This window comes from Chionomys nivalis, chromosome 21, assembly GCF_950005125.1.
Source record: "Chionomys nivalis chromosome 21, mChiNiv1.1, whole genome shotgun sequence".
Classification (NCBI taxonomy): domain Eukaryota; kingdom Metazoa; phylum Chordata; class Mammalia; order Rodentia; family Cricetidae; genus Chionomys; species Chionomys nivalis.
In genome coordinates this window covers 16,131,179-16,158,065 of record NC_080106.1, presented here as the reverse complement: position 1 = coordinate 16,158,065, position 26,887 = coordinate 16,131,179, and the positions used below count along the sequence as shown (strand labels likewise).

Genomic DNA, 26,887 nt, shown 5'->3' with positions numbered 1-26,887 from the left:
CCTAGACCTAAACTCAACATCATTCATTCCAGCCAAGCATTACAGCATATGAAAGCCTTTGAAAATGAGATTGTGCAGGACAGAGAATCTGGCTAAATGAAAATTTTGCCTGTCACTTCAGGTTTGAGTATGTCGATGGATGTGTTTGTTCAAAGTCACACGCAATGAAAATAGTGATGGAAATGTCCAGGAGAAAGATTTAGAAGCCTGAGAAAATGGGTTGATGGATTGTTTTACTTTGTATTGGAATGGCTAGCACAGAGGGAAGTGTACAACGCAATTGTTTAGAGTCCTTGATCAGGACAAGAGCTCCGCCATGCAGTGCAGATTGCCGTGGGTTACAAGCTGGCAAACATTACCGTATAATGAATTTAGTAAAATTCACAATTCAGTCTTTCACATTTTATTTACAATTGTGAAAAGCCTCACCTGTCTAGTTTGAATGGAGTAAAACGTGCCCAGTAAGCCTTTGGAAGACGATCAACAGGAAACAGCCCTTGCACCATGACAATTGAAGGCTTTTTTTTGTTCATTTGGATTTTAGGCAAAACCATTGAAACAGTTCTGAGAAATTTTAAAGAAAGGTCACCTCTGTCATTTTCTGATTTGATTATAAACTAAGGTTGGTACTGTTTTGATAGTTTTTAAATGTCTTTTTTTTTTTACTAGATTGTCATTGAGCTGAAATGTTTAAAAATTAAATTAAGATAGTGTGTCTGAATGGGTTCCTGCCAATCTATAAGATTACTAAAAATGTGAAATTAATGGTTGTAGAAGTATATGCTTTATTTATTTATTTATCCCCAAAAAGCAGAAGAATTACTTTAAGATTGTCTTTGAGTGGCAGGTGTAGTGGCATAAGCACTTGGGAGGCAGAGGTAGGTGGATCTCTGTGGGTTGGAGGACAGCCTCGTCTACATCAACAACCCCCCCCCCACAAACACACACCAAAAAGATAAAGATTGTATTTGTGACTACAAGGTCACGTTTGTAGTGAGACTACAGGGGACCTCTCTCCTGCCTTGGATTGTTTTGTTCTGTGAACAGTGGGCGTCATATTTTTTAATCAAGGAGAAAATCAATAGCACTATTTTCAGCTAACATTGGAAAAAGCCTATAAGCAAAGCATCGGGTTCCTGCTTCAGTTCTGATCGGAGAGGAAGCAGAAAGTTCACCTTAAATGTGTTCTGGCAGGCTCTGTAGTTTATTTATTTATTTTTTTAGTTGAAAATGGACGGGAGCATGGGAAGCCTTGGTCTCAATATATTATCCACTCTAGCTTCTGAAAGGCGTCAGTGGTCTGGGGAGTTATTTGAGTCAAACTAGAAGTTCACAAATGTCTTCTGTTCCTGTTACTTTACCCGGGTTAGGAATATTGCCACTGTAGTGCCTCTAAACCAAATGCTACCTCTGACGTTTTCATTCAAATGTGATGTTTGGGCTGGAGAGATGGCTCAGTCTGTAAAGTGTTTGCCCCACAAGTGTGAGGAGGACTCAAGCTCACTTCTGTAAAATGCCAGGCATGGTGGCACACTTCTGTCACCTCAGCATTTGGGGTGGGGGTAGCACAAGTTGGTCTCTGGAGCTCATTGGCTTGGTAGTCTAACTCAGCTGACGAACTTGGGTTATGTGAGAGACCCTGTCTGAGAAAAATATATATGAAGAGCCATCACAGAAAGAGATCAGTGTCACCCTTTGGCCCCACAGCTACGTGTACACACATATGTGCTGGTGCACCTGAAAACATGCAAATGCATATACCACATGCACACAGCATACCACAGACACACCATGGATCACACATATACAGATTTTAAAATCATGCAATATTATCAGCAATGAGGAGACATTTCACTGCCAGCAGAAGCTTGAGGAACACCCCCATAAGGGACCTCCACTTAGTTTTTGTAAAGCTAGAGTTTGACTACGCTGCTGAAAAGAATTCAGGACAAGTAAGAGTGAGATGGAGCTAATGTGTTTATTAAGAGAGGGGAAGCGATATGGAATGTTAGCTCTAAGTGTTGGTGTTTAGAGAGAAACAGACACATGAGGACAATATATGCCTAAGACATAGGCAGGAGCTGGGGCGGGGGGGCGGAGAGGAAAGAGTGTCTTTACAAAGACACACACACATACACACATAAGAATAATTCTGTAGCTTCCTAAGTAATGTTGATCAAATGATGTACTTCACAGCAAATTTAAAACAAACAAAACAAAACAAAAAAAAAAAGCAACAACAACAACAAAAAGCAAGCCATGCAGCTGTGGCACACACCTTTAATCCCAGCACTCAGGAGTTGGAGGCAGGCAGATCTATGTGAGTTCGAGGCCAGACTGGTTTACAGAGTGAATTCCAGTATAGTTAAGTTTGTTACACAGAGAAACCTTGTGTCCTAAAACAAAACAAACAAACAAACAACAAATCAAAACAACAAAACAAAACCAAAAAATACCCAACAAACAAAATAAAACAAAACAAATCCTCTCCTCCTCCCCTCCCCGAAAAACTACACAAGCTGGCTTATTTATTTTTCTTATGCTAAATCATCTTCCTTTGCAAGTGAACTTGTAAAGTTGTTTTTATCAGGTGTGTTATTTAGGATCACAGAAGAGAGGAGTGCAGACACCATTAGACTTGAAGGCGTGTTCGTTCTGGCCCTGAGTAAGCACATCAACCTTTCATTTGGGATGTATCTATAAAAATAAGCACTACATAAATTTTTGAAAGTTTAAAATTACATTTGCATGTGTGTATTCAGGTGTATGTATATGTGTGTGCCTGTTGGTTGGTTGTTGTGTGAGTCCTTGGTATCAATCTCAGGTCATCGGGCTTGCAGCAAGTCCTTTAGCCTCTGAGCCATCTTGCTGGCCCTTTATGAAATTCTGACTTTGTCACTTGTGTTGAAATCTTGACTCTTAATCAGTAGAAAAGAACACAGATCCCAGGACAAGCTTCTTTCCTTCCAGCGTCCCCTACTTCCTCGCATCTTCCCATCCTGCCTCAGATCCAAACAGTTTAATGAGGATTTATTCCTAACAGGTGATTGTCAGTGTGATTATGTCACATTTGTTTGCTAGTCAGCATTGATGGAAATTCACTGGGTTCCTATCCTTGTATGGAGACAGAGGATACAGGTTCTGCCATTGGTATCTGCATCCCAGAGCTCAAAGTGGTGGTCCTCCAGGGGCCCCTCCTGGGTCAAGAAACTGGTAAAAGGTTGGAGACGATTTATTCCTCAAAGGGAACAAGAACTAATTCACAACAGAAAGGTTATTTATTTACTTATTCATTCATTCATTTTTTTTTTTTGAGGAAATGCTCTAGGGAAAAGCAGCTCAGAAACTATAGCAACTTAGCTAATGCTTATCCAAGCTGAGAAGACTGCTGGACTTATCTTCTTCCACCAGGAGTATTTCGGTCTACAGCAGAAAGTCCTCAGCTCCTTCTCCCAAATGTCTCAGACCATCTTCACTATGTCCTGATGTCAAAAGATATACCTGGCCCTTTAATTTTAAAAGTGGTTTATTTAGATCCACACAACTTAATAAGCATTTGCTTTCTAATGACTTATTCACCTTGGGAGAAATATGGTAAAGGTACAGGCAATAGACGACACAAATCATACCATACTTGAAAATTACGCTAACTGAATAGATTTTAGATGTCTTTGCCACAAAAACAAACAATGAGAAATATTAGGTAGCCAGGAGCTGGAGAGTAGCTTATCTGTTAAAAGCAAGGTTGACTTACAGAGTGGACCATAACTGGTTTACTAACACACATCTTAGATGGCGCGCAACCATGGGGATCTCCAGCTCCTAGGAACTCAACGCCCTCTTCTGGCCTCTTCAGCCACTTGCACTCATGTGTGCGCATGCACACGCACAGTTTAAAATAAAATAAATCCTAAAAAAATTAACTAGCTATGTGAGATGATACGTATGTTAATCTGTTTCATTATATAACAGTTTTATTATCTGTAGCATCATGATCTTTTTAGCTAATATACACAATGATTTTTTTAAGGTCAAGGGATGCATATGAATTGAAAAGAAATATTTTAATTAAACACAATTCTTTAGTCTTTTGAATGTTGACCTATTTGGGCCCTGCATAGCTTTTCAAAGTCTGGATTCAGATTAGATGATGTGCTAGGTTCTGTTTTTTATTCCCTGTTAGTTTCAAATGATCCTCTTATTTTTTTTTAAAAAAACGAATTATTCATGATATAGCCTCTCAAACATAGGTTGTAATTAAAAGGATGCATTATGATTTAATACTGGAATTGAGCTACCTCAAAGAGGTAAGCCTCCTATGCTCCATACTTACTGAGTAGACCAGTTCTTTCTCTTGGACATTTATAATAACCGAGCAGTCCTTTTGATTTAGGTCCAGGACCGGAGAACACTCCAGCACTGCCTGGCATATATGAATGTATAGCAAGCATTCTTGGACATTTCTAGTCCTGCAGATTGAGTACATAAAGACAGCCATTCCTTTCCTTTCTCTCTTTCTTTATTCTTTCCTCAGTCAATCTTCCTTCCCATATTCAAGCAGTGTAGTAACTCAGAATGATGGAACACCCTTTCATGTAAGCTGTTAATGTTCTGGCTAGTATTGATGTCATGACATGGCATGTCACTTAGGGAAAATAAAGAGCTGTGATATGCTGAGACATGCTTAAGATTAAGTAGTCAGAGCTATTTGAGCATTGGCCAAACCCAGATGCATTTAATGACCCAAGGCTTAGTTCTGTCAGCTAAATGTCTCAACAGCAGACTGTGTAGCCATTAGTCATGTGGAATTTACCCTCCACAGGGTTGGAATCTGTGTTTCACATGACCATATAAGAGTTATCAGTACTATGTTGTATCTAATCATGATTAAAAGCTTCTTCTCTTTCTCCTAGGTGTTTGCCCAACTCCTGTGAGCACGGTGGCAAGTGTTCTCAGTCTTGGAGCACCTTCTACTGTAACTGCACAAACACAGGGTACACAGGAGCCACTTGCCACAGCTGTAAGCCACACACACCTGTTTGCTCTTCTGCCCTCTGCTTCCTTTGCATTGCTTTCTCTGCTGTCTGTGCTTATGTGACCTTGTACTGAGACATACAGCCTGAATTTCAGCATCCAATCAGTTTCTAGTTTCTAGTCCGCATCTCATTTCATTAAATTCCCAAGGTACAAACACATAATATAAAGCAAGAAATAAGGGATTATATAGTTGGAAAGGACAAAAATATGTACAGAAAGCAAAAGATATCTAAAGACAAAATAATACAATAAAATGTAGACGGTGTGACTACTTTCTGGTACCTAACCTGGATGGTATTAGACTCTGAACTTCCTAGAAGTGCAGTATAAGTAGAAGTCGGATCAGTTATTAGATTCTTTGTTGGTACTATGCGATAAAGATATTCTCAGAAACAGCATTGCATGGGCTGTGCTGGGGTTGACTCTGGTATAGAGAGGCACGCCTCAAGAACATTCCAAAGAGCAGTATATCATTTGGGCATTGCTAAGTGAGTTTCATAGACTGACTGGCTTAGGTACACTATAAATTTGCTCTTACAGTTTGGTGCTGGAAATTCATGTTCATGTGGGTTCGAGGATTTGGCATCTAACGACGGGTTCACAGATTGTCATCTTCCCTCTGTGCTCTCACACAGCCCCAAGCATGAACTCTGAGCCCCAATACCTATGATGAAGTCTTTGCTCTCATCATCTTACCACCCCCAAAATCTCTATCCCCCTAAACCATCCTACCAGGAATTTCTTTTCTCTATGTGAATTTTGGGGGACAACAAGCCTTCAATCTTAACTTCCCTTTAAGATTAGTTAATGAAGTTGATGGTCATAAAGTGGGTCAGATAATTATTATAGTAATCATAGTTAATTTTATTGAGCACTTTCTAAATTTCAGAGGTGGGTTTAGCATTCTGTGCATGTTAACTCATTTGGTTCTGACATCACCTTTTATGTTATGTTGTTGTGAACTGGTTAACTCATGATATAATTCAGCAATATTAATAAACTTCCTAAGTTTGCTTAAAGGGTATAAGCAGGAGGACGCTCCAGAGCTTGAGGTCACAGTCAATATATTTTCCTATGTTATAAACCATGTACCCTTTTTTTCTACTGAAATGTTTTCTATTGTAATTCTCATGTTATTTTTGTGGTCCACTTGTTCAATAAAGGAGTCGCCCACATTTCCACCCTCCACACCCACTGTTTCATGTTATTACTCAAATTCTGAGAAACACAGAAGCAAGAGTTGACTTGAAGCAAGAGCAATGTCAATGACCTTACAAACTTGGACAGGTCAACCACACAACTTATTGTTGTGTATGTGTGTCCCTGCTTGAGTAGGAAACAGAATCTGAGGCTCTCAGTCCTGGACACCCTACAGGGGACAACAGTTCAAGAGTAGAAAGACTGTGGTCAAGAGAACTTCTTGGTCCTATCAGTCTCTCAAGGGTAATGACCAGGTACTGGTTATATATATTATAGTGCCCCAATCAGATTCTAAAACACTCGCAGGAGATAAAACTTCACCTAACTTGTCACCAGAGGCCAAATTGCTCAATCATGTTACCCAGTTACTGAGAGATGGTGCATTTTAATTTTTATATCTTTTATCATTTCCATTATAATGTCTGACTCAAATTTGAAAGTTATTAAATGCATTGTAATTGACTCTGCATGCTGCATTGTCATTAATAAGGGAATGTAACTATAAACACAAATAGCTCTGAGGAGAAACTTGAATGGGAAATAAAAAGGTCATTTGACATGTGACCCATAATGGGATTCAAAAACCAACACATTAGGTTATAGAGCAAGGTGCTTCAATGGAGCTGGAGGGCTTTTGTCAATGATGCTCTGAGAAACAAGGTGAGAACGGTGCTACTGGTCATAGTGGTGAGACAAAGATGGAGTCTTCTGAAAGGTTCTGTTAGAACCCCAGCAGTTGGAAGGCTGAGGCAGGGCCATCGTGGCTTAGAGGCTAGAATGGGCTCATATTGAGAGTTCGTTTTTAAAAAGGAAAGGTTTAAATTAGAAAGTAACTGTCACATCATAGAAGGTCAGGCAGTGAATATTAAAGCAAAAGTCTTTCCTGTTTGGGGCTGGATAGATGACTCGTCAGTTAAGAACAACTACTGCTCTTGCAGGGGATCTGAATTCTGCGACCAATGACCTCTTGAGCCAGCTCACAACCTTCTACAACTCCAGGCCTAAGGGATCCAACACTTCTGGCCTCCAAAGGCACCTGAACTCATTTGTACATACTCCACCACACACACGCATCCATGTAATCAAAAACAATGGACCTGGAGATTTGAGTCAGCATAAGAGCAAGTAATGCTGATTTTCCAAGGGACCCGAGTTTTAGATTCCAGCATCTGGACCAGGTGGCTCAAAAGTTCCTCTAACATCGGCTCCAGGGATATCTGACTCTTCTGGCCTCCTTGGGCATCTGTATACACACACACACAGAGTCATACACATACCACACCTTCATGTAATTAAAAATAATAGGAGTAAATCTTAAAGCATATAAAAATAAATTTGAAAAAAGCATTTCTACTATTCTTGCCTACCTCTGTGCTTTGGGGAGCCCATCACCATTCAAAAGTATTGTGTATATCTTTGGCAACCACTTTTAAGGCATTTATGGCCATATGCATATGCTCTCAGAAATATAAAGCTAACCATTTTACATGCCCACTTCAGTGCACAATGCAAATATCACTACAAACCACTGTGTGCTTATGTCTCCATCTATGTAATTTAAATATGATAAGTGAAAGCATCATATGGTAGGACTGGGTGGAAGGAAAGTTCCAGAATTATTTGTAAAATTTGTAACTTTGCACAAATTAGCTGCAATGTTTCATGTGGCCTAAACATTCATTAAGACGATTTTCAAAAATTTAAAATTAATTCAGGGAGACTACCCAGGGGGTTGTTTTATTTCAGATTTCATGGAATAAAAACCTTAATGGAAGTTACTGGTACATTTGGCCAGGCATTCATTGAGGGGTGTGCATTTCGCAGCTGTTAATATCAAACCTTATGCGTGGCAAATATATACGCCTATAATAAAAAATTTCAATTATGGATCAAAACACAATGAGACCACTTGGGGGCATATTTCATATGAATATTTCCTCTGCTTTGAATCTTAATTGTGTTGAATGCTCATTAAACAGCTTTGGAGAAGTTTCATAATTACATTTCGAGCTATAGATGAGGAACTTCATGAATCGTTTTCCCCTTTGAAGAAAAATGTTTACCTATAACTAAGTTGATGTGAGAAAGTAGCATAGTTCAAATATTATTTAAAATGTTCCCATTGCATAATTATTGGGTAGCACCTGATTCGTTCTGAAGGTCACACTACTATGCCTTCAGATGTTAGGTTATTACAAGGTGATGCTAGAATTAGATATTCTGAAACGGGTACCACAAGCTCCCTCGTTATACTTACAAAGGTCTTAACATTTAAATAGCTGCCTTCTTTTCCCTAGTTCTCTTTACTATAAAAAGTAAGGTAAATTTTCATTTTGATCTAATAATCTCCTTCTCCTTTGGTGATAAAAATGTCATAAAATACAACCTCATTTTTTTGTATGTTACCCCTTTCATCCATATTAATTTGAAAAGAAAAGAAGGATGGATTTAGTTTTAAAATAGAAATGTTACCTGTTCTCTTGGCTAGTGAAGCAGATAGACTTGGGGATCTCCTGTAAAAATCTCTTAAAGGTTGAGAGATTTGTTTTGTGTTATTTCATTTATGATGTCTCTCTTTCCTCTCACTCAGCCGTCTATGAGCAGTCGTGTGAAGCCTATAAGCACCGCGGAAATGCTTCTGGCTTTTACTACGTAGACTCGGATGGGAGTGGGCCTCTGCAACCATTTCTGCTATACTGCAATATGACTGGTAAGTTAACACACTTCCGTTTCCTAGTTAAATCTGCTTCAATGAACTAATCGTACAAAAATAAAATGAAATAAGAGTAGCATCCATCTAATTTGCAACATGGTTGAAATGGGCATTTGTTCTGACTTCATTTCTGTTGCTGTGGTAAAACACCCCAACAAGAGACAATTTAGTAAAGAGAGGCTTTATTTTAGTTTATAGTTCTAGATTATAGTCTATCATTTTGGGGGAAATCGTGGCAAGAGGAACTTGAGGCAGCGAGTTACATCCCACCCACAGTCAGGGACAGAGATCATGAATATATCCATGCTTGGGGCCCAGCTAGCTGTTACTATCTTGCATAGTCTAGGGAATGGTGCCGCCCATGGTGACCTCGAACTCTAGAAGACAATTATCCATAGAGATGCACACAAACCAACCTAATCTAGCTAATCCTTCACTGAGACTCTCTCCCCAGGAGATTCTAGATTGTGGTCAGTGACAATGAAAACTACCTGTCACAGCACTATTTGGTAAAAAGCAACATAAATATTTAACAGACTTGTTAAATGTTAATAATTTACAATATTGTTAGTCTATGTGCATATGGTAACTGAACAGTATAGCTAATGAAAACGTTTGCTATTGTGTCTCAGAACACTAGACTTTGTGAAAGCAATCAATACCCAGAAAAAAAATCTGAATAAGATACATTGTTTTAAATACATGTAGCTATGAAATTTATTTGTTTTCTAGAAATTGTATTCTATATAAACTCAGAGAAAAATTAATAGTCAAAGAAAAATGTGTTTGATTAACTTCAACTTTTACCTATGCTACAAAAGAAACAGAGTGGTCATAAACTTTCAATGTCAGTAACAAGTACAAACAGATGCTCTCCTCTGCCAGCACGAACACCCTTCTGCTCACCATGGAATAGGAGAGCTAACCCATTACAAGAGAGAGAGAGAGAAACTTAAGGATGGAAAAGTATGACCTATGCTTTTCATTATTCATAGGTGGTTAAATTATATGTTCAGAACATTCTGAAAAGCCATAGTAAATGATTTTAATTTACAATGAATACTGGATTCCAAATTAACATAAAATTGTTTGTTTCTCTATACCAGTAGTATGCAATTAGAAAATGACCTTTTAGAAGATTGTATCTCCAAGATACGATCAAACTCTCAAATTGTATTAAATACAATAGAGGATATGCAAGCTTTCTCACGGATAGGTATAAAATGCCCTTTATATGATTTAAAATCCTAGAGGAATAGAGGAATATAAAATTTTCATTAATTAAGAGACTTGACATTGTAAAATGTCAGTTCTTGCAAGATTGATATTGATTTTTAGTACAAACCTAAATTAAAATTCCAGTGGGGAGTGTGTTGTAGGTTGTTATTATTATTTTTGGTGAGAATGGGTAATAAGCAGATTTTATGCTTTATGGGCACACATGAAAGGGTCAGAAACAAGTCAGTTTTAAAGAACAGAGCGGAAGGACTCAGTTTTATCAGATATAAACATTGGTAACTGAAACAGAAGAGAGACTTCATAAACAAATTTCCTATATGTAGATAACTGAGGTTTTACCAAAGGTGATACTGATGGGTGATGAGAAAGATAACCTTTTCAACAATTGATACCAAGGGAAATTGTATATAAACACCAAAAAGAGAAGGCATGTTTATCCTTCCTTTATCAAACACAAAATGATGAATTCTGGGTGGATTGTTATATTCAATATGACAGCCTCATACTACTTAAATTAAGATTAGTGCCAAGGTTCAATGAATTCAAGTGTAATTTACCAATACAAGCAAATGAGTACTGTAACTAAAAGCAAATAATTGTTCATTAAGTTCTAACCTGGATAGCAGTAAGGAATGCAGTGGTCATCATCACAGTACATTTCCCCCAGGTCAGGAAGTTACCCCACACAACACTGCAGCAGGACGTCCAGATTTGTGAAGCAAAGCAAAGGAAAGGGACAATTTTGAATAGAGTCAAGCATTGTTTTGGAGGAAGATTTGCCCCTGGAAATCTAGTCATGAATATCCGAAGAAACAACCTTCCAGATAGAAGCGATAACAAATACTAAGTCCTGAGACCTCTAGGCATATGCAGAAACCAGCAGCAAACCCATGTTAGCTTGAGAATGACTAGGGAGGAGGGCACAGTGAAGGATGAGGAGAGTCAACTAGACGGCATAAGAAGGGAGTGAGACAATTGGGTACATTTCAAGCAGTCATATAGGAAGTGTTCAACCTGATCTCCTCTGATAGGACCATAGCTGCTTTCACATTGACTAATGCCTGTCCAGGGGCAAGGATACAATAGATACAGAGTGGAAGTTAGGAGACCATTTTGAAATGTATTAGCTATTTCCCTACTGTTTTGATAAAAGTAAGACAACTTATAGAAGGAAGAGGTTTGCAGGGTAGGGGGGCTACAGTTCTAGAGGGTGAGATTTCATGATGGCAGAGCAGAGGTAGCAGGCAGCAGGTGGTTGAAGCTGCAGCAAGGAACCCACATGTCAAGCCACAAACAGGAAACAGAGAGTGAGCACTCAACGCGGAGTGAGTCTTCTGAAATCACAACATCTGCCCTCAGTGACAGGCTTTCCCACACGTCACACTTCTTAATCCTTCTCAAAGAAACACCATCTGGGGACCACGTATTCCCATGCTAGAGACTTAAGGAGGATGGTTCATGCAAATCCTCAGAGCAGATGTCCAGGGACAAGCTGATGGTGGTGCCATTGCCCCTGAACGTTACCAATGCAGATGGGGCAAAGAAACTCGTCCTGTGTGTGGAATACACATGAGTCATGAGAAAACCCAAAGAACCATGATCTACTTAGACAACCAAAGTGTGAATGTTATTGGAGATGGAATCAGGAAAGGTTTGAAGAAGGGAGAGAAGAAACTCCATAAAACTCATTTTCAGTTGAAGATGTCTGTCGCACAATCAAACAATATGTTAAGGAGATAGCTGGAGAGGCGAAAACGTAGGTCTTCCCTAACACATAGTTCTCAAAACGATATGTAACAGTCTGCACGTTACATATTCCCAGACAATAGCCTCATAGGTCAGGAGGGCCATAGAACCATAGATACTCTTTCCGAATGATGATTTTATGTACACAGGTTTCGAGTTTCTGATTTACACCTAAGACTCTCAAATTTTTAGATGACTAGACTAATTTGCCCTGAAAAAATTAAACACACTGATAGTAAAAAGAGTTCACAAAGAACAAAAGAAAACTGTCCACGTAAGCTATGCACTTGAGTGTCCCAATTAATTTTTAAACTTGTCCAGTTTGTATAAGACAGATTGAGTCAGAATTAACAGCAATGCCCCTGCAAAACTAATAATCTTGTGTCACCATAAATGCTCCATGAGCCATTCATCTACATACGAGGCCTAAGTTGTGATACTAAAAATTAGATTTCCGTAAATTAATAAATATCTCTGGGTTTTGAGACTTCCAGAAACACACACACACACTCACACGCGTGCACACACACAAAGAGTGGCGGGGGTAGAGGTAGGGGGAGTTGTTTCTTGATTTGTGGTCGTCATGTTCCATAAAATAACCATGGACATTAGATTAAAAAGTACTAAATCATTGCTCCTAAGAGGAGCATAGTAAGATAGGTTTTCTAGAGTCTCTGGTATTGAAGTATTCTCTTCAATAAATCAATACTTAATCTTGTTTTATATGTGTTTAACGTTAAGGAAATCTATCTCTTTTCACAGAGAGGGAGAGAGAGAGAGAGAGAGAGAGAGAGAGAGAGAGAGAGAGAGAGAGATCTGTGATTCATTAACATTGAATTTGTGACCCAAAGCATTGTAACTCACTTCTGGGCAGTGCTAATCTAATATGTTTTATGTTCCAGTCATGGTTTGATCCTAGTGATAATCCTCAGTGCCTATACATTTAATACCATTTTAAATAGCAATGTCACCAACCAAAAAAGAAAAAGGGGAAGGATTACAAAATAGATCATAACTACATTTGTTTATGATATGAGAATTGAAACAGGAGACAGGGAGCAGCTGTTTCTTGAGCTTTAGCTGGGAATACATAGATTGAGAACTCAAATTTTTGCTACTCTGTGCATGTCTACAGATGACTGGAGAATGTTGGGGTTACAAATAAATTTTGAGCAAGTGGGCAAATTCAGAAATAATGAAGATCTATAAATGATGAGACCCACTATCTCATATGCTGCCATGGATAATAATTCAGGCAGGCATCACCAAATGCAAATTACTGAATTACATCTGCCAGATGTTGAGGGCAGAGACACATTTGTTCAGGGACAGCTACATGTCTCCAGAAGCTTCAGACTATTGAAACATAGTCCAACAAAAGAAGCAACTCAGAATATAACAACCCCCAGCAAGAAGCAGGGGAAGCACTGTGTTATAATGTGAAACTCTCCTTGGTTTTTTTCTTTTTTCCTTTTATTTTAAAAAAGAAAACAAACATATCTTTTTTCATTTTACATACCAATCCCAGTTCCCACTCTCTCCCCTCCTCCCATTCCCTCCACCTTCCCTTCACCCCTGCCATCCACTCCTCAGAGAGGGTAAGGCACATTGCTTTGAAAAACCAAGGCCCTCCCTACTATATCTAGGCTAAGCAAGGTGTCCATTCAAAGAGAATGGGTTCCAAAAAGCCAGTACACGCAGTTGGGATATTTCAGTTTACAATTCTTAGATCATACTCCATTCCAGGAAGGAACCTGGAGGTTTTTTATTTTTGCAAATGAGGAAACCAAGACTCAGCAAGCGCCAGTGTGGTAGGCTGGTGGTATCAGGTGGGAACAGGCAAGAGCACAAACCTTAGTACCTTTTCTTGCAGCCTGGAGCCTTTTCCATGTTTGATCAGTGCCCTGTTCCTTGTCTCGTTTTGTTACTCAAATCAGGGAGAGCAGTCAAGAATACCAGGCACAGTGCTGATTCAATGACTTTCAAATATGTGACTTAGAAAACGAATAGACATTTGAAATCAGTGTGAACGAAACGATTCCAAGTGGATTAAAAGAACCCGAAGCATTACCAGCTAACTGACACAAACAAGCAAACAAAAATCCCGATTTCGAATGGGTAATTTCTTAAGTCACATTAAAGACCAAATTTCTTTGCCAATTGAGCATCCTAAATATAATTTAAAAATGGAATTAGATGGGTCCCTGGCGATGTTGCTGTTTGGTGGAAAGCGGTTGTATTCCACTCTAAACTCATTGTGTTTGCTTTAATGAAATAGTTTTATGTTTAAGCGGTTTCTCTTTATCAAATGTTGCATTGTAAAGAAGATTGCTTCAGCCAGAGCTGAAGCCAGGGCTTTCCAACCCTTGACAAGTGGAAATGCTGTGTCTTCAACTCCCCACTCTCTCCTGTACTGTCAGGGCATTCTGGGCTTGAATCTCTGCCTTTCTACCAGGCAGATCCATGTAATTTTATCATAATGATGTGGAGATATCAGGGTTTCTTGGAGAAAAAGGAGTCTTTCTGGGGGAGCTTGTGTTAAAAAAAAAATTGATGGCTTCCAAAGCTCTCCCAAGCCTGTGACTTTCAGATTTTTGTAAATTCACAGAATGAGATTCTCAGGCAGAGTGGGAGTTTTAGGGTGAGCTTTATCACAGATGCATAGATGGGGCCTTAGGAGAGAGAAAGAGAGCCATATCGTTTGAGCTAGGCATGGAGGTCGGCCGCATGGCAGGGAAGAGAGCTTCAGATTCTGAAGACAAAGTCCAAAGTACCAAAGGCAGCACAGCACAGGCAGGCTCTGGCTGGCATCTGAAAGACGAGCCAGAAGAAAGGAAAGAGAAGAAGTGGCGTTTTTCTGAGTCAGGACACAGAAACCTGGGCAGACCCAATAGAACCTCATGGTACCTCATAGGGACTGGACTAGTGGGTGGGAATCCTGGGAAGGAAAAGTACCTTATCCGTTAAAGAGATAATTGTTCCTCCTATCTCACTAGCATGGCTTTATATAAACTGGTCTTCTTGGCTATGTCCAACTAGATGAACTCTTAAGGGAGGAGACTTCCATTCCTTTGACTAGAAAACAACTTTCATTTAATGGGCTCTCAGAGCTATTCTAACAATAAGACAAGGATGCTAAGTCTTACAAAAGTAGCGTAATTGTTTTTACTTTGGAGATTTCGGACTTCAAGGTTTGTTAGGAGCCGTGTAGGTTAGGGTTGTTAGGAGCCATGTAGGTTAGGGTTGTTAGGAGCCATGTAGGTTAGGGTTGTTAGGAGCTATGTAGGTTAACAGGGTGCCTTTGCTAGAAGGCAGCTAGCTGTGCATGCATTAAGGCTGTACCCCGTGCACTAGCGGGCCCTGCTTTTCTTCCCTCTTGCTTTCCAGAATGCTCTACTCCCTACCTGCTCTTTCCAGTCTTTAGCACATCTATCACCCTCCGCTGTTAAACATGAGGCACCACAGTTTTGCAACTGTGTTGCTTAAACAGCATGTTTTTTTTCTTTATACTGTTATCACCCTAAAAAATAGCAGTCAGCCTCAGGTAAATCAAGGCCTTAATTACTCAGTTGCTTTATTTACAATTCATAGTATTAGAAGTCTCTGCAGGGAGAGACACTGGCAAACTCAAATTACCATTCTATTTTTTATTTTAAGTCCGTAGATTTTCTGCCCGTTTCAGCAGTCTCTTCTTGTTCATTATTGGCCTGTGTCTCCTTACTCCATAACTCTTGTTGCGTTTAGCAAGGAATAATTTTTCAGAAATGAAAAGCTTAACTCTCAAACAGACATTAAGGTAAATACTTAAGAGCAGATTTTAGAGATTTTGTTGAACGTATTATTAGCAAAGAGATGAGTTCCCTGTTAAAGCTGGTTCAAAAGAGAAATCAAATAACAGACACTCACACACGTTAGAAATATTAATATTATTGTGTAAGGGGAGGCCACATCGGTTTCTTTCCCTGCAGGGGAGGCAAGTCAATAGATTGTCAATCAAATGGTAGTTGCTTGTCTAGCCACAGGACTTACTAATAACCTGCGAGGAAACAATGTTATTCTTTCTAAGAACGTTAGATAAACTGGCAACAAGTACAACAGTTATACAAAACAACACACATACACAGAATGACTAGGAGGTTGAAAGGTGGTCAAAGGTAGGCTTGTCTTGGAAGTTCCAGATAGGAAACTGCTCTAGAGACATTTAAAGTCTTGTCTGCTGCTCACTCTTAGGGGTAATGATATCAAAGGACTTGTAACTTTCCCCAGGCGACATGCGCCTCTCACGTCTGGGCTCCTGTCTTGTGATTTAGCTGCAGCACACACAGGGGCATATGGCACTCAGTGCCTTGGCGTGTGGGAAATTGGGGTGTGAGGAATCTAAGCTGCTAAGAGTCCCTGTAAGAAACGGTCCCCAATAAGGAGTACTTCCAGGTCAGTTAGGAAAGGCAGATGGGTAAGTAGATGATAGTAGATGACGGAAGGATGGCCTGTGACAGATAGATGATAGATGGGAAATGAATGTATGCTTGGTGACAGATAGATACATAGATGATAGTTTATAGATGGATAGATAGAGAGTTGGTTGATAAATGGAATATATTCATTATATATTATGGATGAGTAGATAGATAGATAGATAGATAGATAGATAGATAGATAGATAGATAGATGAAAGTCTATAGATGAATTTTATCTAGGTGATAGATAAAGGATAGGTAAATAAGATATGAGTAGGTAGTAGACATTGATGAATGAATGATTGATAGATTATATATGAGTGGGATAGATTGGCAGATAAATGGATTAATATATAATATGTAGATATGTGGTAACTAGGTAAATGATAGTTGGATAGGTTTTAGACAGATTATAGATGAATGAATAATAGATATATAGATGATGCATAGCTGGTAGATGGATATATGATAGGTAAAAGATGGATAGGTAATAGACACAAAGATGATAACGTACAGATACATCTATAGAAGTTAGGTAGTTGATAGATGGCAGATGGACATAGGATAGGTAGATAAATGATGACCGGATAGATCATAGATGGATAGTTGAGAGACGAAGGGCATTATCTGCATATATGGCAGAATAACTTGTTGGCTTGAAAGCAGATCCGTCAGTTTCACACTTTACCGTAGTTAGTTTGTCATCCTTTCTGCTGCTGGAGAGTTATAGAACAGTTCAATGGCAGTGGAAGGTTCAGAGTCACTGCATAAGAGAATGAGATGACCTGGGCTGTGCCCTAACCTAGATATCACACCATTTTTTATTTCTCTGTTTTCTTATTTGATGATTCCCTCATGTCCCCAGCACATGCCTTTTGCATGTGCCAGACTGTGTGCTGGGGACAGAACATTTAGCGTGTTAAGTAATGTCGGTGATCTCAGACTGAGAGTTCCTAATAAAGCAAACCATGGCAAATTATGTGGTTCTTGCATTTTATTATTATTATTTCTAAGGCGATGGCAGAAACCTCAGCTAGCACAATCACGTCTACATGACAAGGAAGATGGCTCTAAGCTCAGAGTTTCCCAGGACCCTCCTATTAAAACCTACACAGGTGATTCCAGCCAGACCTAACTGCAGGAACCCTCACTTCCTTTGCTGAAAATCTCCAATGAGTTCATGTCTCCTTTGCCTTGGAGATGTAGGTGGTCTGCTAAGCACGATTTCTCCTTAACTGCACACTTAGTAGCATTTTTGTATCAGAATATAAAACTGCTTACAGAACCTCTCCTAATATCTGCTGGCTTCAGTATTTCCAAAAGGAGGAAACATTTATAAGAGCTGCCATTGAATGGCTGCCATGCATGATGGCTTTAACCTTTCTCAGTCCCTTTAGAAAAAAAAAAACCAAACAAACGGGGAAGCTGGACTAAATGGCGGTCCCTCTTAATGCAACCCCAAAGACTCAGAGACAAAGGCTCCAAGCCGGTTCATTGTCTTGCTCTTCTGAAAGCTACTCAGCCAGAGTTAAGCTTCTTCATGCATAGCAGCAGATTCACCCCGAGAAAAGGCCACTGGTTTTGTTGAACAATAAGAGCCCAGTCTGAGCGAGGCCAGGGTGACTGGAGTTGCTTGCTTAATAATAACCTTGAGTCTCCAACAGCTAAGGTTGAGTCAGCAAAAACTGTAGGATTTCTGACCTAGCCTATTGACTGGTTCTGCCAATTCATTTCAAACTTGGAAGGGAAGGCTGAGATTTTATTTTTTCCTTCGCTTTCTGAAGGGCACAGTCCTATGCCAGCTGGACAACCCTATGTGATGGCCTCAGCCCTGTTCTGCAGGCCACCCACAGTTAATTTCCTTAGCTTGTATATAATGCCCGTCTGGAGAGAAGAGGCCTACTGATTGCACCCTAAGCTGAAATGTAAAGGAGAAATGAAAGGACCAGCAGACATTTCGCAGAAAACAATGACCCACGAACAGAGGGACATGAACACTGAATTGTTCCTGCCTCATTTCACCCATTTTATTTGATAATTCCAGGAGTGATGGGTGCAGAAACTGTCAAACTTGATCCCTTTGTCTTGTTTCTATTGCTGATTCCTGTGACTATATTATAAACAGAGGGTGAAATTCTACACTTTATTATGACTTTCCCCCAATTTGGCATATTCATTCACTAGTGCCTATAATCACAATTCCAGGGAATCTGATGCCCTCTTGTGGCATCCAAGGTACCTACACTCATACACACACACACACACACACACATACATACACACACACCTCTGTCTCGCACACACACATCCCTCTCTCTCTCTCTCTCTCTCTCACACACACACACACACACACACACACCTTTCTCTCTCTCTCCCTCTCTCTCTCTTTCTCTCTCTCACACACACTTTTTAAAAGAAGAATGAGATATATACTCATATTGCTTGAAGAGAGATTTAAAATTTTGATTTTATTTTTGTTGGTAATGTGAATATTTGGGAGAGTAAACAATTTTATTTTTACATCAGACAGTGTAAGCTCTTTTACTAATTGTAACATTCACTTTTTCACATTGTAGGATGTAATGTAATTCTATGTATATAAACAAATAATGTTTTACATGTAGAACATGTAGCATTTTTTTTTCTTTCTTGATGATCAAAAGGAGTGATGTTCCTTTAAAAGGCTAGCCTGTCGGAGTTACTAGACGAACATGACTAGGAAAACTCAATAGTTCTGATTTAATAACTTCATCACAAATATTGCTGTGGTTAAATAACATAAGGCATAAGCAAAATCACAGCAAATGCATGGTGTTAGGATACATTTCAGGGAAGAGAGTCATTTTGCTACAATTTTAAAAACTTGAGGATCCATTTGTGTTGATTCTCTCTCAGAGAGATTTGATGACTGGAAAGACTTAACCCAGATAGAAGATGATTTTGATTTTCTTTATTTATTTTAACTTTTGCAGACTAGTGATGGTCTCCTCTCTTTCTTCCCCCATTTCTGCATACAAGAAACGGCATGGACCATCATACAGCACAATGGGTCTGACTTAGTGAGAGTCAGGAACGCTCATTCCGAGAACCCACACACTGGGGCTTTTGAGTACGCGGCCAGCGTGGAACAGCTGCAGGCCTCCATTAACCGTGCAGAGCACTGCCAGCAGGAGCTCGTGTACTACTGCAAGAAGTCAAGGCTCGTTAATCAGCAAGGTGGGTAAACTGAGGCACTTCGCTTGCTCCCTCGACGAACTCCTGACGATTTTAATTCCACCACCGTGCTGAGGCTCTGCACACTTAGCAAACCTGTCACAGTCGGGAGGTCTCGGGGATGCTCTTGCCTGGAGAAAAGTACAAGGTCAAGTTACATGAGCTTCCTCCAAAGCCCTGATTGCTTTCTGACTCCCTTCCTGGCCTTAATTGGATAACTGTGCAGTAAAGGCTTCATTCTGGTACTAGATGAATGGAGACAGTGTTTATCCCTATAGAGAGCAAGTGGCCAATAAGATTTATTTTATCAAGGACAAGAGCTAATACAAATATGACTTAGTTTTCTCAAAGTGACTTGTTTTCTTTCATGAACTGTTGACAGCTAGCCTCTAGGTATAGCTGAAAATTAGGAAAGGCCGCTAGAAATAGTGGATTCAGCTGCTCGAGCAGAAACCAGAAAAGCATCTGAACTCATACATTCTAGTAAGAACCAGTCCAGTCTCAATCCTGTCTAGTTTGTTTGTTTGTTTGTCCCTTCCCTTGGTTTTTCGAGACAGGGTTTCTTTATGTAACAGTACTGACTGTTTAGGAACTCGCTCTGTAGAGTAGGCTGGCCTCAAACTCAGAGATCTGGCTGCCTCTGCCTCCTGAGTGCTAGAATTAAAGGTGTGTCCCACCTTTAATCCCAGCTCGGCCTGTCTGGGGTTATACTTTTTTTATTGATTTTTATTGAGCTCTACATTTTTCTCTGCTCCCCTCCATGCCTCTTCCCTCCCCTCCAAGCCTCTCCCAAGGTCCCCATGCTCCCAATTTACTCAGGAGATCTGGTCTTTTTCTACTTCCCATGTAGATTAGATCTATGTATGTCTCTCTTAGAGTCCTCATTGTTGTCTAGGTTCTCTGGGATTGTGATTTGTGGGCTGGCTTTCTTTGCTTTATGTTTAAAATCCACTTATGAGTGAGTATGTGTGATAATTGTTTTTCTGGATCTGGGTTACATCACTCAAAATGATGTTTTGTAGCTCCATCCATTTGCCTGCAAAATTCAAGATATTATTATGTTTTTCTGCTGTGTAAGTACTGTATTGTGTAAATGTACCACATTTTCCTTTTACACTGTCTCCTTCAGTACGTTTCATGATGCAAGGATAGTCCTGGCATCGATCCTCAGTCTTAGGACAGACTTTGATGAGGTCATTCTGAAGCAAGTGAATGGTGCTCTCATTATTTTGTCTTGTCTTCCAATTATCTAATTCATAAATCTTCATGGGGGAACTTAACCCTTAGTGTATGGGGAAGGGGGTAGATGGGAAAGGGAGGTGATGGGAGGAGAGGAACTAGGGGAAACTGGTATATATATATATATGTATATATATATGTGTGTGTGTGTGTGTGTGTGTATACATATCTATATGTATATATGTAAATTTTGCTTCTACTCTGATATCATCTCTTTAAACAGGTTGACTGTCTTTTCCTGCTCATTTATGCAACACAAACTTTTCTGCTTAGATTCAAAGGCCACATGCTGTGCAGCCTTTTTGCCATCCTTTAACATGGAGCTTTATATATACTCGAATATATTTCTCTTGGGAAATTAGGATTCTAAGACATCTACTCCACCTTGTTTACTCTTGTTTGTTAGCCTAACATGGGCTTCTATTCCAAATGGGCTGTTGAGAAAGCTTTTGAGAAGTCTATGTTCTGTGACTATCAGACAGCATGTGGTGCATCCACACTGACAATGGCACAGCTGGATTGACATCCGGTGGCTGGATCTTCCTTTTCTAGTTAAACTTCTTTTCTCTTTACTCTCTGGCTACTTAATGCAGGATTATTTTCTCTACAATATGCAAGTTCCCACCTCCTCTTCCTTTTTTCCAGAATGTTCCCCTTTAGTCTTTTATTCATTCAACCCCATCTTGCTGAATTCAATCAAATATCATACCCTGACACTTCAACTCTGTCTATGAAGAAGAGCCAGATTGTTAGGCACAAATCACAAGAGTTATTTAGATATGAGGAGAGAGCTAGCTTCCTGTTCTAGGTCTCTCATTGACCAGGCACAAATCTGAGGTGGATAAGCCCTAATTCATCAAGAAGATAACTTTTCTAGCAAGGTGCCGCCAACACAGGCCGGCATGTGGTAGTGTTTGGCTCGATTGGCACACACGATGAGACATACATGAACCGAGCCCTTTTCATCCTCTGCCATTCTTTGTGGTTACAATGAAAATATGCATATTATTCATATTTTAATATTTATGCTATTTCACATCGCATAATGCTCTGTGTGTTTGTCTTCATCACACATGGCAAGATTCCTTTTTGCTTTTTTTTTTTTTTAAACTGGATAATATTCCATTGTGTATATAACCCATCTTCTTTGTGCAGCCCACCCTCAGTGGACAATTAGACTGCTTGTGTGCTCCAGCTATCTTGAATAACACTGCAGTGGTCCTGGAAATCTCGCTGAGATGGTAGAAGTCGTTATGCAAAGTGAAACAAGCCAAAAACAAGAGCGCAAATACTACATCATCTTAATTGTATATAGAACCTGAAAAGGCTGCATTCATAGAAACAGAGAATGGAAAAGTGGCTACTGAAAAACAAGAGGGAAACTAGAACGGGGGGCCACAAGATGAGTAACAGCTAGGCTCTTAAGTTACAGCAGTGTTGGTAAAGATGGTTAATAATATCATAATTTGTACTTGAAATTTACTAGGAGAAAAGATATGTTCAGTACATACACAAACACACATGCATGTACCTAGGTAAAGTGATAGTTATGATAGTTAGCTCACAAAATATTGGTACAATTTCCATGTATTAACTTCAACTCAATCAATCTGAAAACTACACACTCATAAGGGAAGAAAATCACCGAAAGCACAAATAAGTCATATGCTAAGGAAACCAACAGATGGGATTGGCAAGGTGATAAATAGCAGGTTGGAAAGTAAGGGGGAGGATCTTCAACACCTTCGGTACCAGCAGAACCTTCGAAGATGCTGCAGTCAAGCTTGGGACCACACCACTCGTTTAGTTATTTCCCCTATTGCTATGATAAAATACCCTGAGCCAAGCAAGTTAGGGGAAGGAAGGGTTTATTCTGGCTCACAGTTTGAGAGTGCAGTCATGGTGATGGCGAGTCGTAATAGCTGGCGGGAACATCACCCCCCACACATGGACAGCAGACAGGCTAGATGCTGATCCTCAACTGGCTTCCTCCACTGTGTGAGCCCAAGAACTAAGCCTAGAAAATGATGTCTCCCATCTTTATGGTTGTGGGTTTTCCATATCAGTTAACCTAACTGAGAAAATGCATGCTAAGCATGTTCGAGAAGCTCACAAATTGATATACTCCCTCATAGGTGTCTCTGGAAGCTTTTCTTCTAGATCAGCAATTCTCAACCTGTGGGTAACCACCCCTTTGTTCACAATGGTCACATATCAGATATTTGCATTGTGATCCAAAACAGTAGCTGAATTACAGTTATGAAATAGCAATGAAAATAATTTAGGGGAGATGCAATATTTCACCCTGATCTGCTCACACGGTTTTATTTTAATTAAAAAATGTTTCTTGTATATTTAAAAATTCATGTATACATTTATTTAAATTAGTGACTCTTCAGTAAGTCTAGGATGAACCCAAACATATTTGATGACTTTAAAACATTTGGCAAAAGCTGGTGAAATGATTCAGTAGGCTAAGACACTTGCCACTAAGCCTCATGGATTTCTCTGACCTCCATATGCATACAGGTACTCAACACAATGTGTATATATATATATATATAGTATATTATGTATATTGTGTATGTGATATACAAAGCATTCAGCAATTTATCTTCTATGGTAAAGATCAGAAATATAATTGTAAAATATGATTTAGTTTCTTTAAAGATAGCAATCTATTTTTCCTCAACCTATGAACATAAAATATTTTAAGCAGTGCGCCTTAATATTCCTAGAAAAATTTTCAAGTAGGCTTAACTGTTGATGAGTTGTAAGTTAATCAAGCTAGAAGTAGAGTATTGAGGTTAATAGCATCACGTAACACAAGCTTCCTAATTCCCTCCTCCCTTTTTTTTTTCCTCCACTTAAACATGGTGGGTGTTTGTATTGATGCTGGGAGAGAAGCCGTCAGTATTCGCAGAAGGTCTACTTAATAGTAGGTTAAAATAGGCGCTGTATTAGTGAGTAACATATGAATGAGGAAAAGCTGCAGAGTCTCTGTGGGAATGATGCTGACAACATAAAGATTTGAAAGTCAAGAGGAAAATGCCCGCTCCTTCGCGGGGAGCTGAGTGATTTGAGGTTGCTTGTGTTCTTCTTTTGCTCTGTGTCTCCAGACACTATGATTCTTTTCCTTAGAACTTCTTTTCTTCCCTGAGATGGATTGCCTGCATGCCTCACCTCCCTTTCCCCAAATCCTCTGCTAAATGTTCTGTCTTCTCCTTGCTTGAATTCCTTGGCATCATGTTTAGTCTTGGCTCTGGGAAGGAGCTGGTAGCTGAACATTTATCGTAGAAAGAGATGCGTTTAGCTAGGGGAAACTTTTTTTTTTAACTGTAATATTCGCTTCAGGCATGAAGATTTTTCAGTGTTATTTCTCTAGTCTTCAAATAAATAGCCAAGCCAGTAAATGGAAGAGAAAATACAGACTTCCAGATAAATACTAAATCATGACAAAGGATTGCTATTCCATGCCTGATGTCTAATAAACAGCTAGTATATTTTAACCAATAAATATATGGAGACAAATCAGTGCCTTTATATGACATTCCAGAATGTTTGGATGGGTATTTTGTGACTTAGAATCAATTTTATTTCACTATATTAATTACCACAGTTCATATTTTGATGCCAATTTCTTTTAAATATTATTATTATTATTTTAAAAAAAGTTGTGAGAACTCTCTCTCATGATTAAATGTGGACTGCTGGTTTCTATTTAAAGAACAATGTATCGTTTATCTAGGACTGACAATAAGGGGTTGGAGAGCGAACTCAGCAGTGAAGAACACGCATTGAAGACCTAGTCAGTTCCTAGCACCCACATAAGGTGGCTCACAATGAACTGCAGCTCCAGTTTCAGAGGTTCTGATGACCCCTTCTGGGCACCTGCATGCATAGGATGCATGTTCATTTGTGCAGGCACGAACACTTACTCATGAACACTGAGTACATAATGATTTTTAATGATTCTAAAGTGGCATTTTAAAAAGGGACTTCAAGTGTTTTGTAAGATTTTCTCCCCCAAATGCTGTCAGTTACAGTGCTGAGGGCATTATTGCACCGAATCAGTCCCTTTCTGTCTGTCTCTTCCTCCCTCTCCGTGTGTCTCCATCTCTTTCCCTCTCTCTGTCTCTGTCTCGTTTCCTCCCTCTCACTCCTCAAGGCCACCTTTGCTTTTAATGACTAAGGAAGAAGGAACAATGCTCTAAGAGGGAGGAAGATGATTCATCCCTCTCACTTGTCTTTCAGATGGAAGCCCTCGGAGCTGGTGGGTGGGAAGAACCAATGAGACACAGACCTACTGGGGAGGTTCCCTGCCTGTGCCTCAGAAGTGCACCTGTGGCTTGGAAGGCAACTGCATCGATGCTCAATATCACTGCAACTGCGATGCAGACAGGAGCGAATGGTAACTTTCCTTTCAATTACATCAAGGGTAAACAGCTAGGTGAATGTTAAACCCTTTGATTCGAGGAAAGAATTAGGTAGAACTATGTTTGGATGATACGTGGTACAGACATTCCAATTCTACAGGTTAAGATAGCAAGCTTTCAGGAACTATCCACTATGATCAAGTAGGCTTCATCCCAGGGATGCAGGGCTGGTTCAACATATGAAAATCTATCAATGTAATCCATCATATAAATAAATTGAAAGAAAAAAAACATATGATCATTTCATTAGATGCTGAAAAAGCATTTGTTTATTTTATTTTTATCGTATGAGAAAACCGATGTGTCTATGACATGAGAGTTGTGATTCTCCAAAGATCCTTTCAGTGTAAATAACAGCCCTTTCTATTTCTGCAGGATTATGTAACCAATTACCAAAGCACATCTCATTAACATAGGCTGAAAACTTCAGAAGCATGAATTTGTAGATTTTGAATTATTATAGTTCTGAGCAATTGTTTTAGCATGTATTCATTTTATATTTTTTAAAGGATAAAGTACACCAGAAAAAAACAAATTTTATATGGATAATATCTTCAAAATGAAATCTATGACATTTAGGGATTTCAAAATAGAAAGTATTTTTCTAAACAGAACCTATAAGTAATCATAGAGCTCTGATTGAATTTTTATATGAGGAATATCATCTCTTTCACCCAAATTCTACATTAAGGAAGGGGGTAGTCTCCCAGAATATGGAGGAGGGGTGGATATGATCAAAAACATTGTATGGAATTCTGTAAGGACTGATATTTACTCCCTTTGAATAATAACCGTTTTTCTTAATATATTCAGGAAAATTGTTCACATACTGAAAGCTGTAATTGTAAATGGGTAAACTGTTATTAATATTGCTGAACAACAACAAAACTTTAACCTAAACACCACTGATAACCCCTAAGTGTCTTTACAACACATTACTAATTAAAACTAGTTTGTTTTTTTCAAAAAAGAGTTTAAAACATCTCATATTCCATTCAGCTTATAGGTGAGTAATCCTATATGCCTATATGTATACACACACAAAACTATGTTTTTACAGACACAGGAAAATATTACAAAAATAAGTATCTAGGGCTCTACAGAGAGGACTCACCAGATAAGGGCACTTGTAGCCAAATCTGGTGATCTGACTTCAGTCCTTGTGACTCACGAGGAAGTAGGAGAGAAGCCATCGCTGCAAGCTGTCCTCTGACTTTCGCATACATGCCAAGGCATGCATTTCCTAAACAGAGTTTAAATAGATAAATGTTGTAATGATAATAATAATAATAATAAATGTAATAAATAAATATTTGATTTAAGAACAGTTGCTGCTCTTGCAGATCATCTAAGTTCAGTTTCAAGTGTCTACCTGGTAGTTAATAACTAACTCCAGTGCCGGAGATGCATTGCTGTCTTCTGGCCTCCAAGGGCACCAGGTACACTTGTGGTGGGCTTTCATACAGGAAAACAAATACTTATTACATAGAATTAAAACAAATGATAAATCTTAATGTGTGTGTGTGTGTGTGTGTGTGTGTGTGTGCGTGTGTTTGAAGGAAAAGTGGTAGAACCAAGCTTCAACAGGGGCTTCCAGGATTGGTTGA

The 26,887-nt window shown here is 39.2% G+C and overlaps 1 protein-coding gene across 2 annotated transcripts in view; it reads left to right on the top strand.

The window, feature by feature from the left end:
• Positions 1-26,887, top strand: part of Cntnap4 (contactin associated protein family member 4) — a 279,574-nt gene that overhangs the window by 190,683 nt on the left and 62,004 nt on the right. For both annotated transcript variants that reach the window (XM_057753520.1, XM_057753521.1), the window contains 4 exons: positions 4,914-5,020; positions 8,828-8,947; positions 19,411-19,608; positions 25,099-25,255. In XM_057753520.1, coding sequence (XP_057609503.1) covers positions 4,914-5,020; positions 8,828-8,947; positions 19,411-19,608; positions 25,099-25,255 — 582 coding nt within the window. The remainder of the gene's footprint in view (positions 1-4,913; positions 5,021-8,827; positions 8,948-19,410; positions 19,609-25,098; positions 25,256-26,887) is intronic.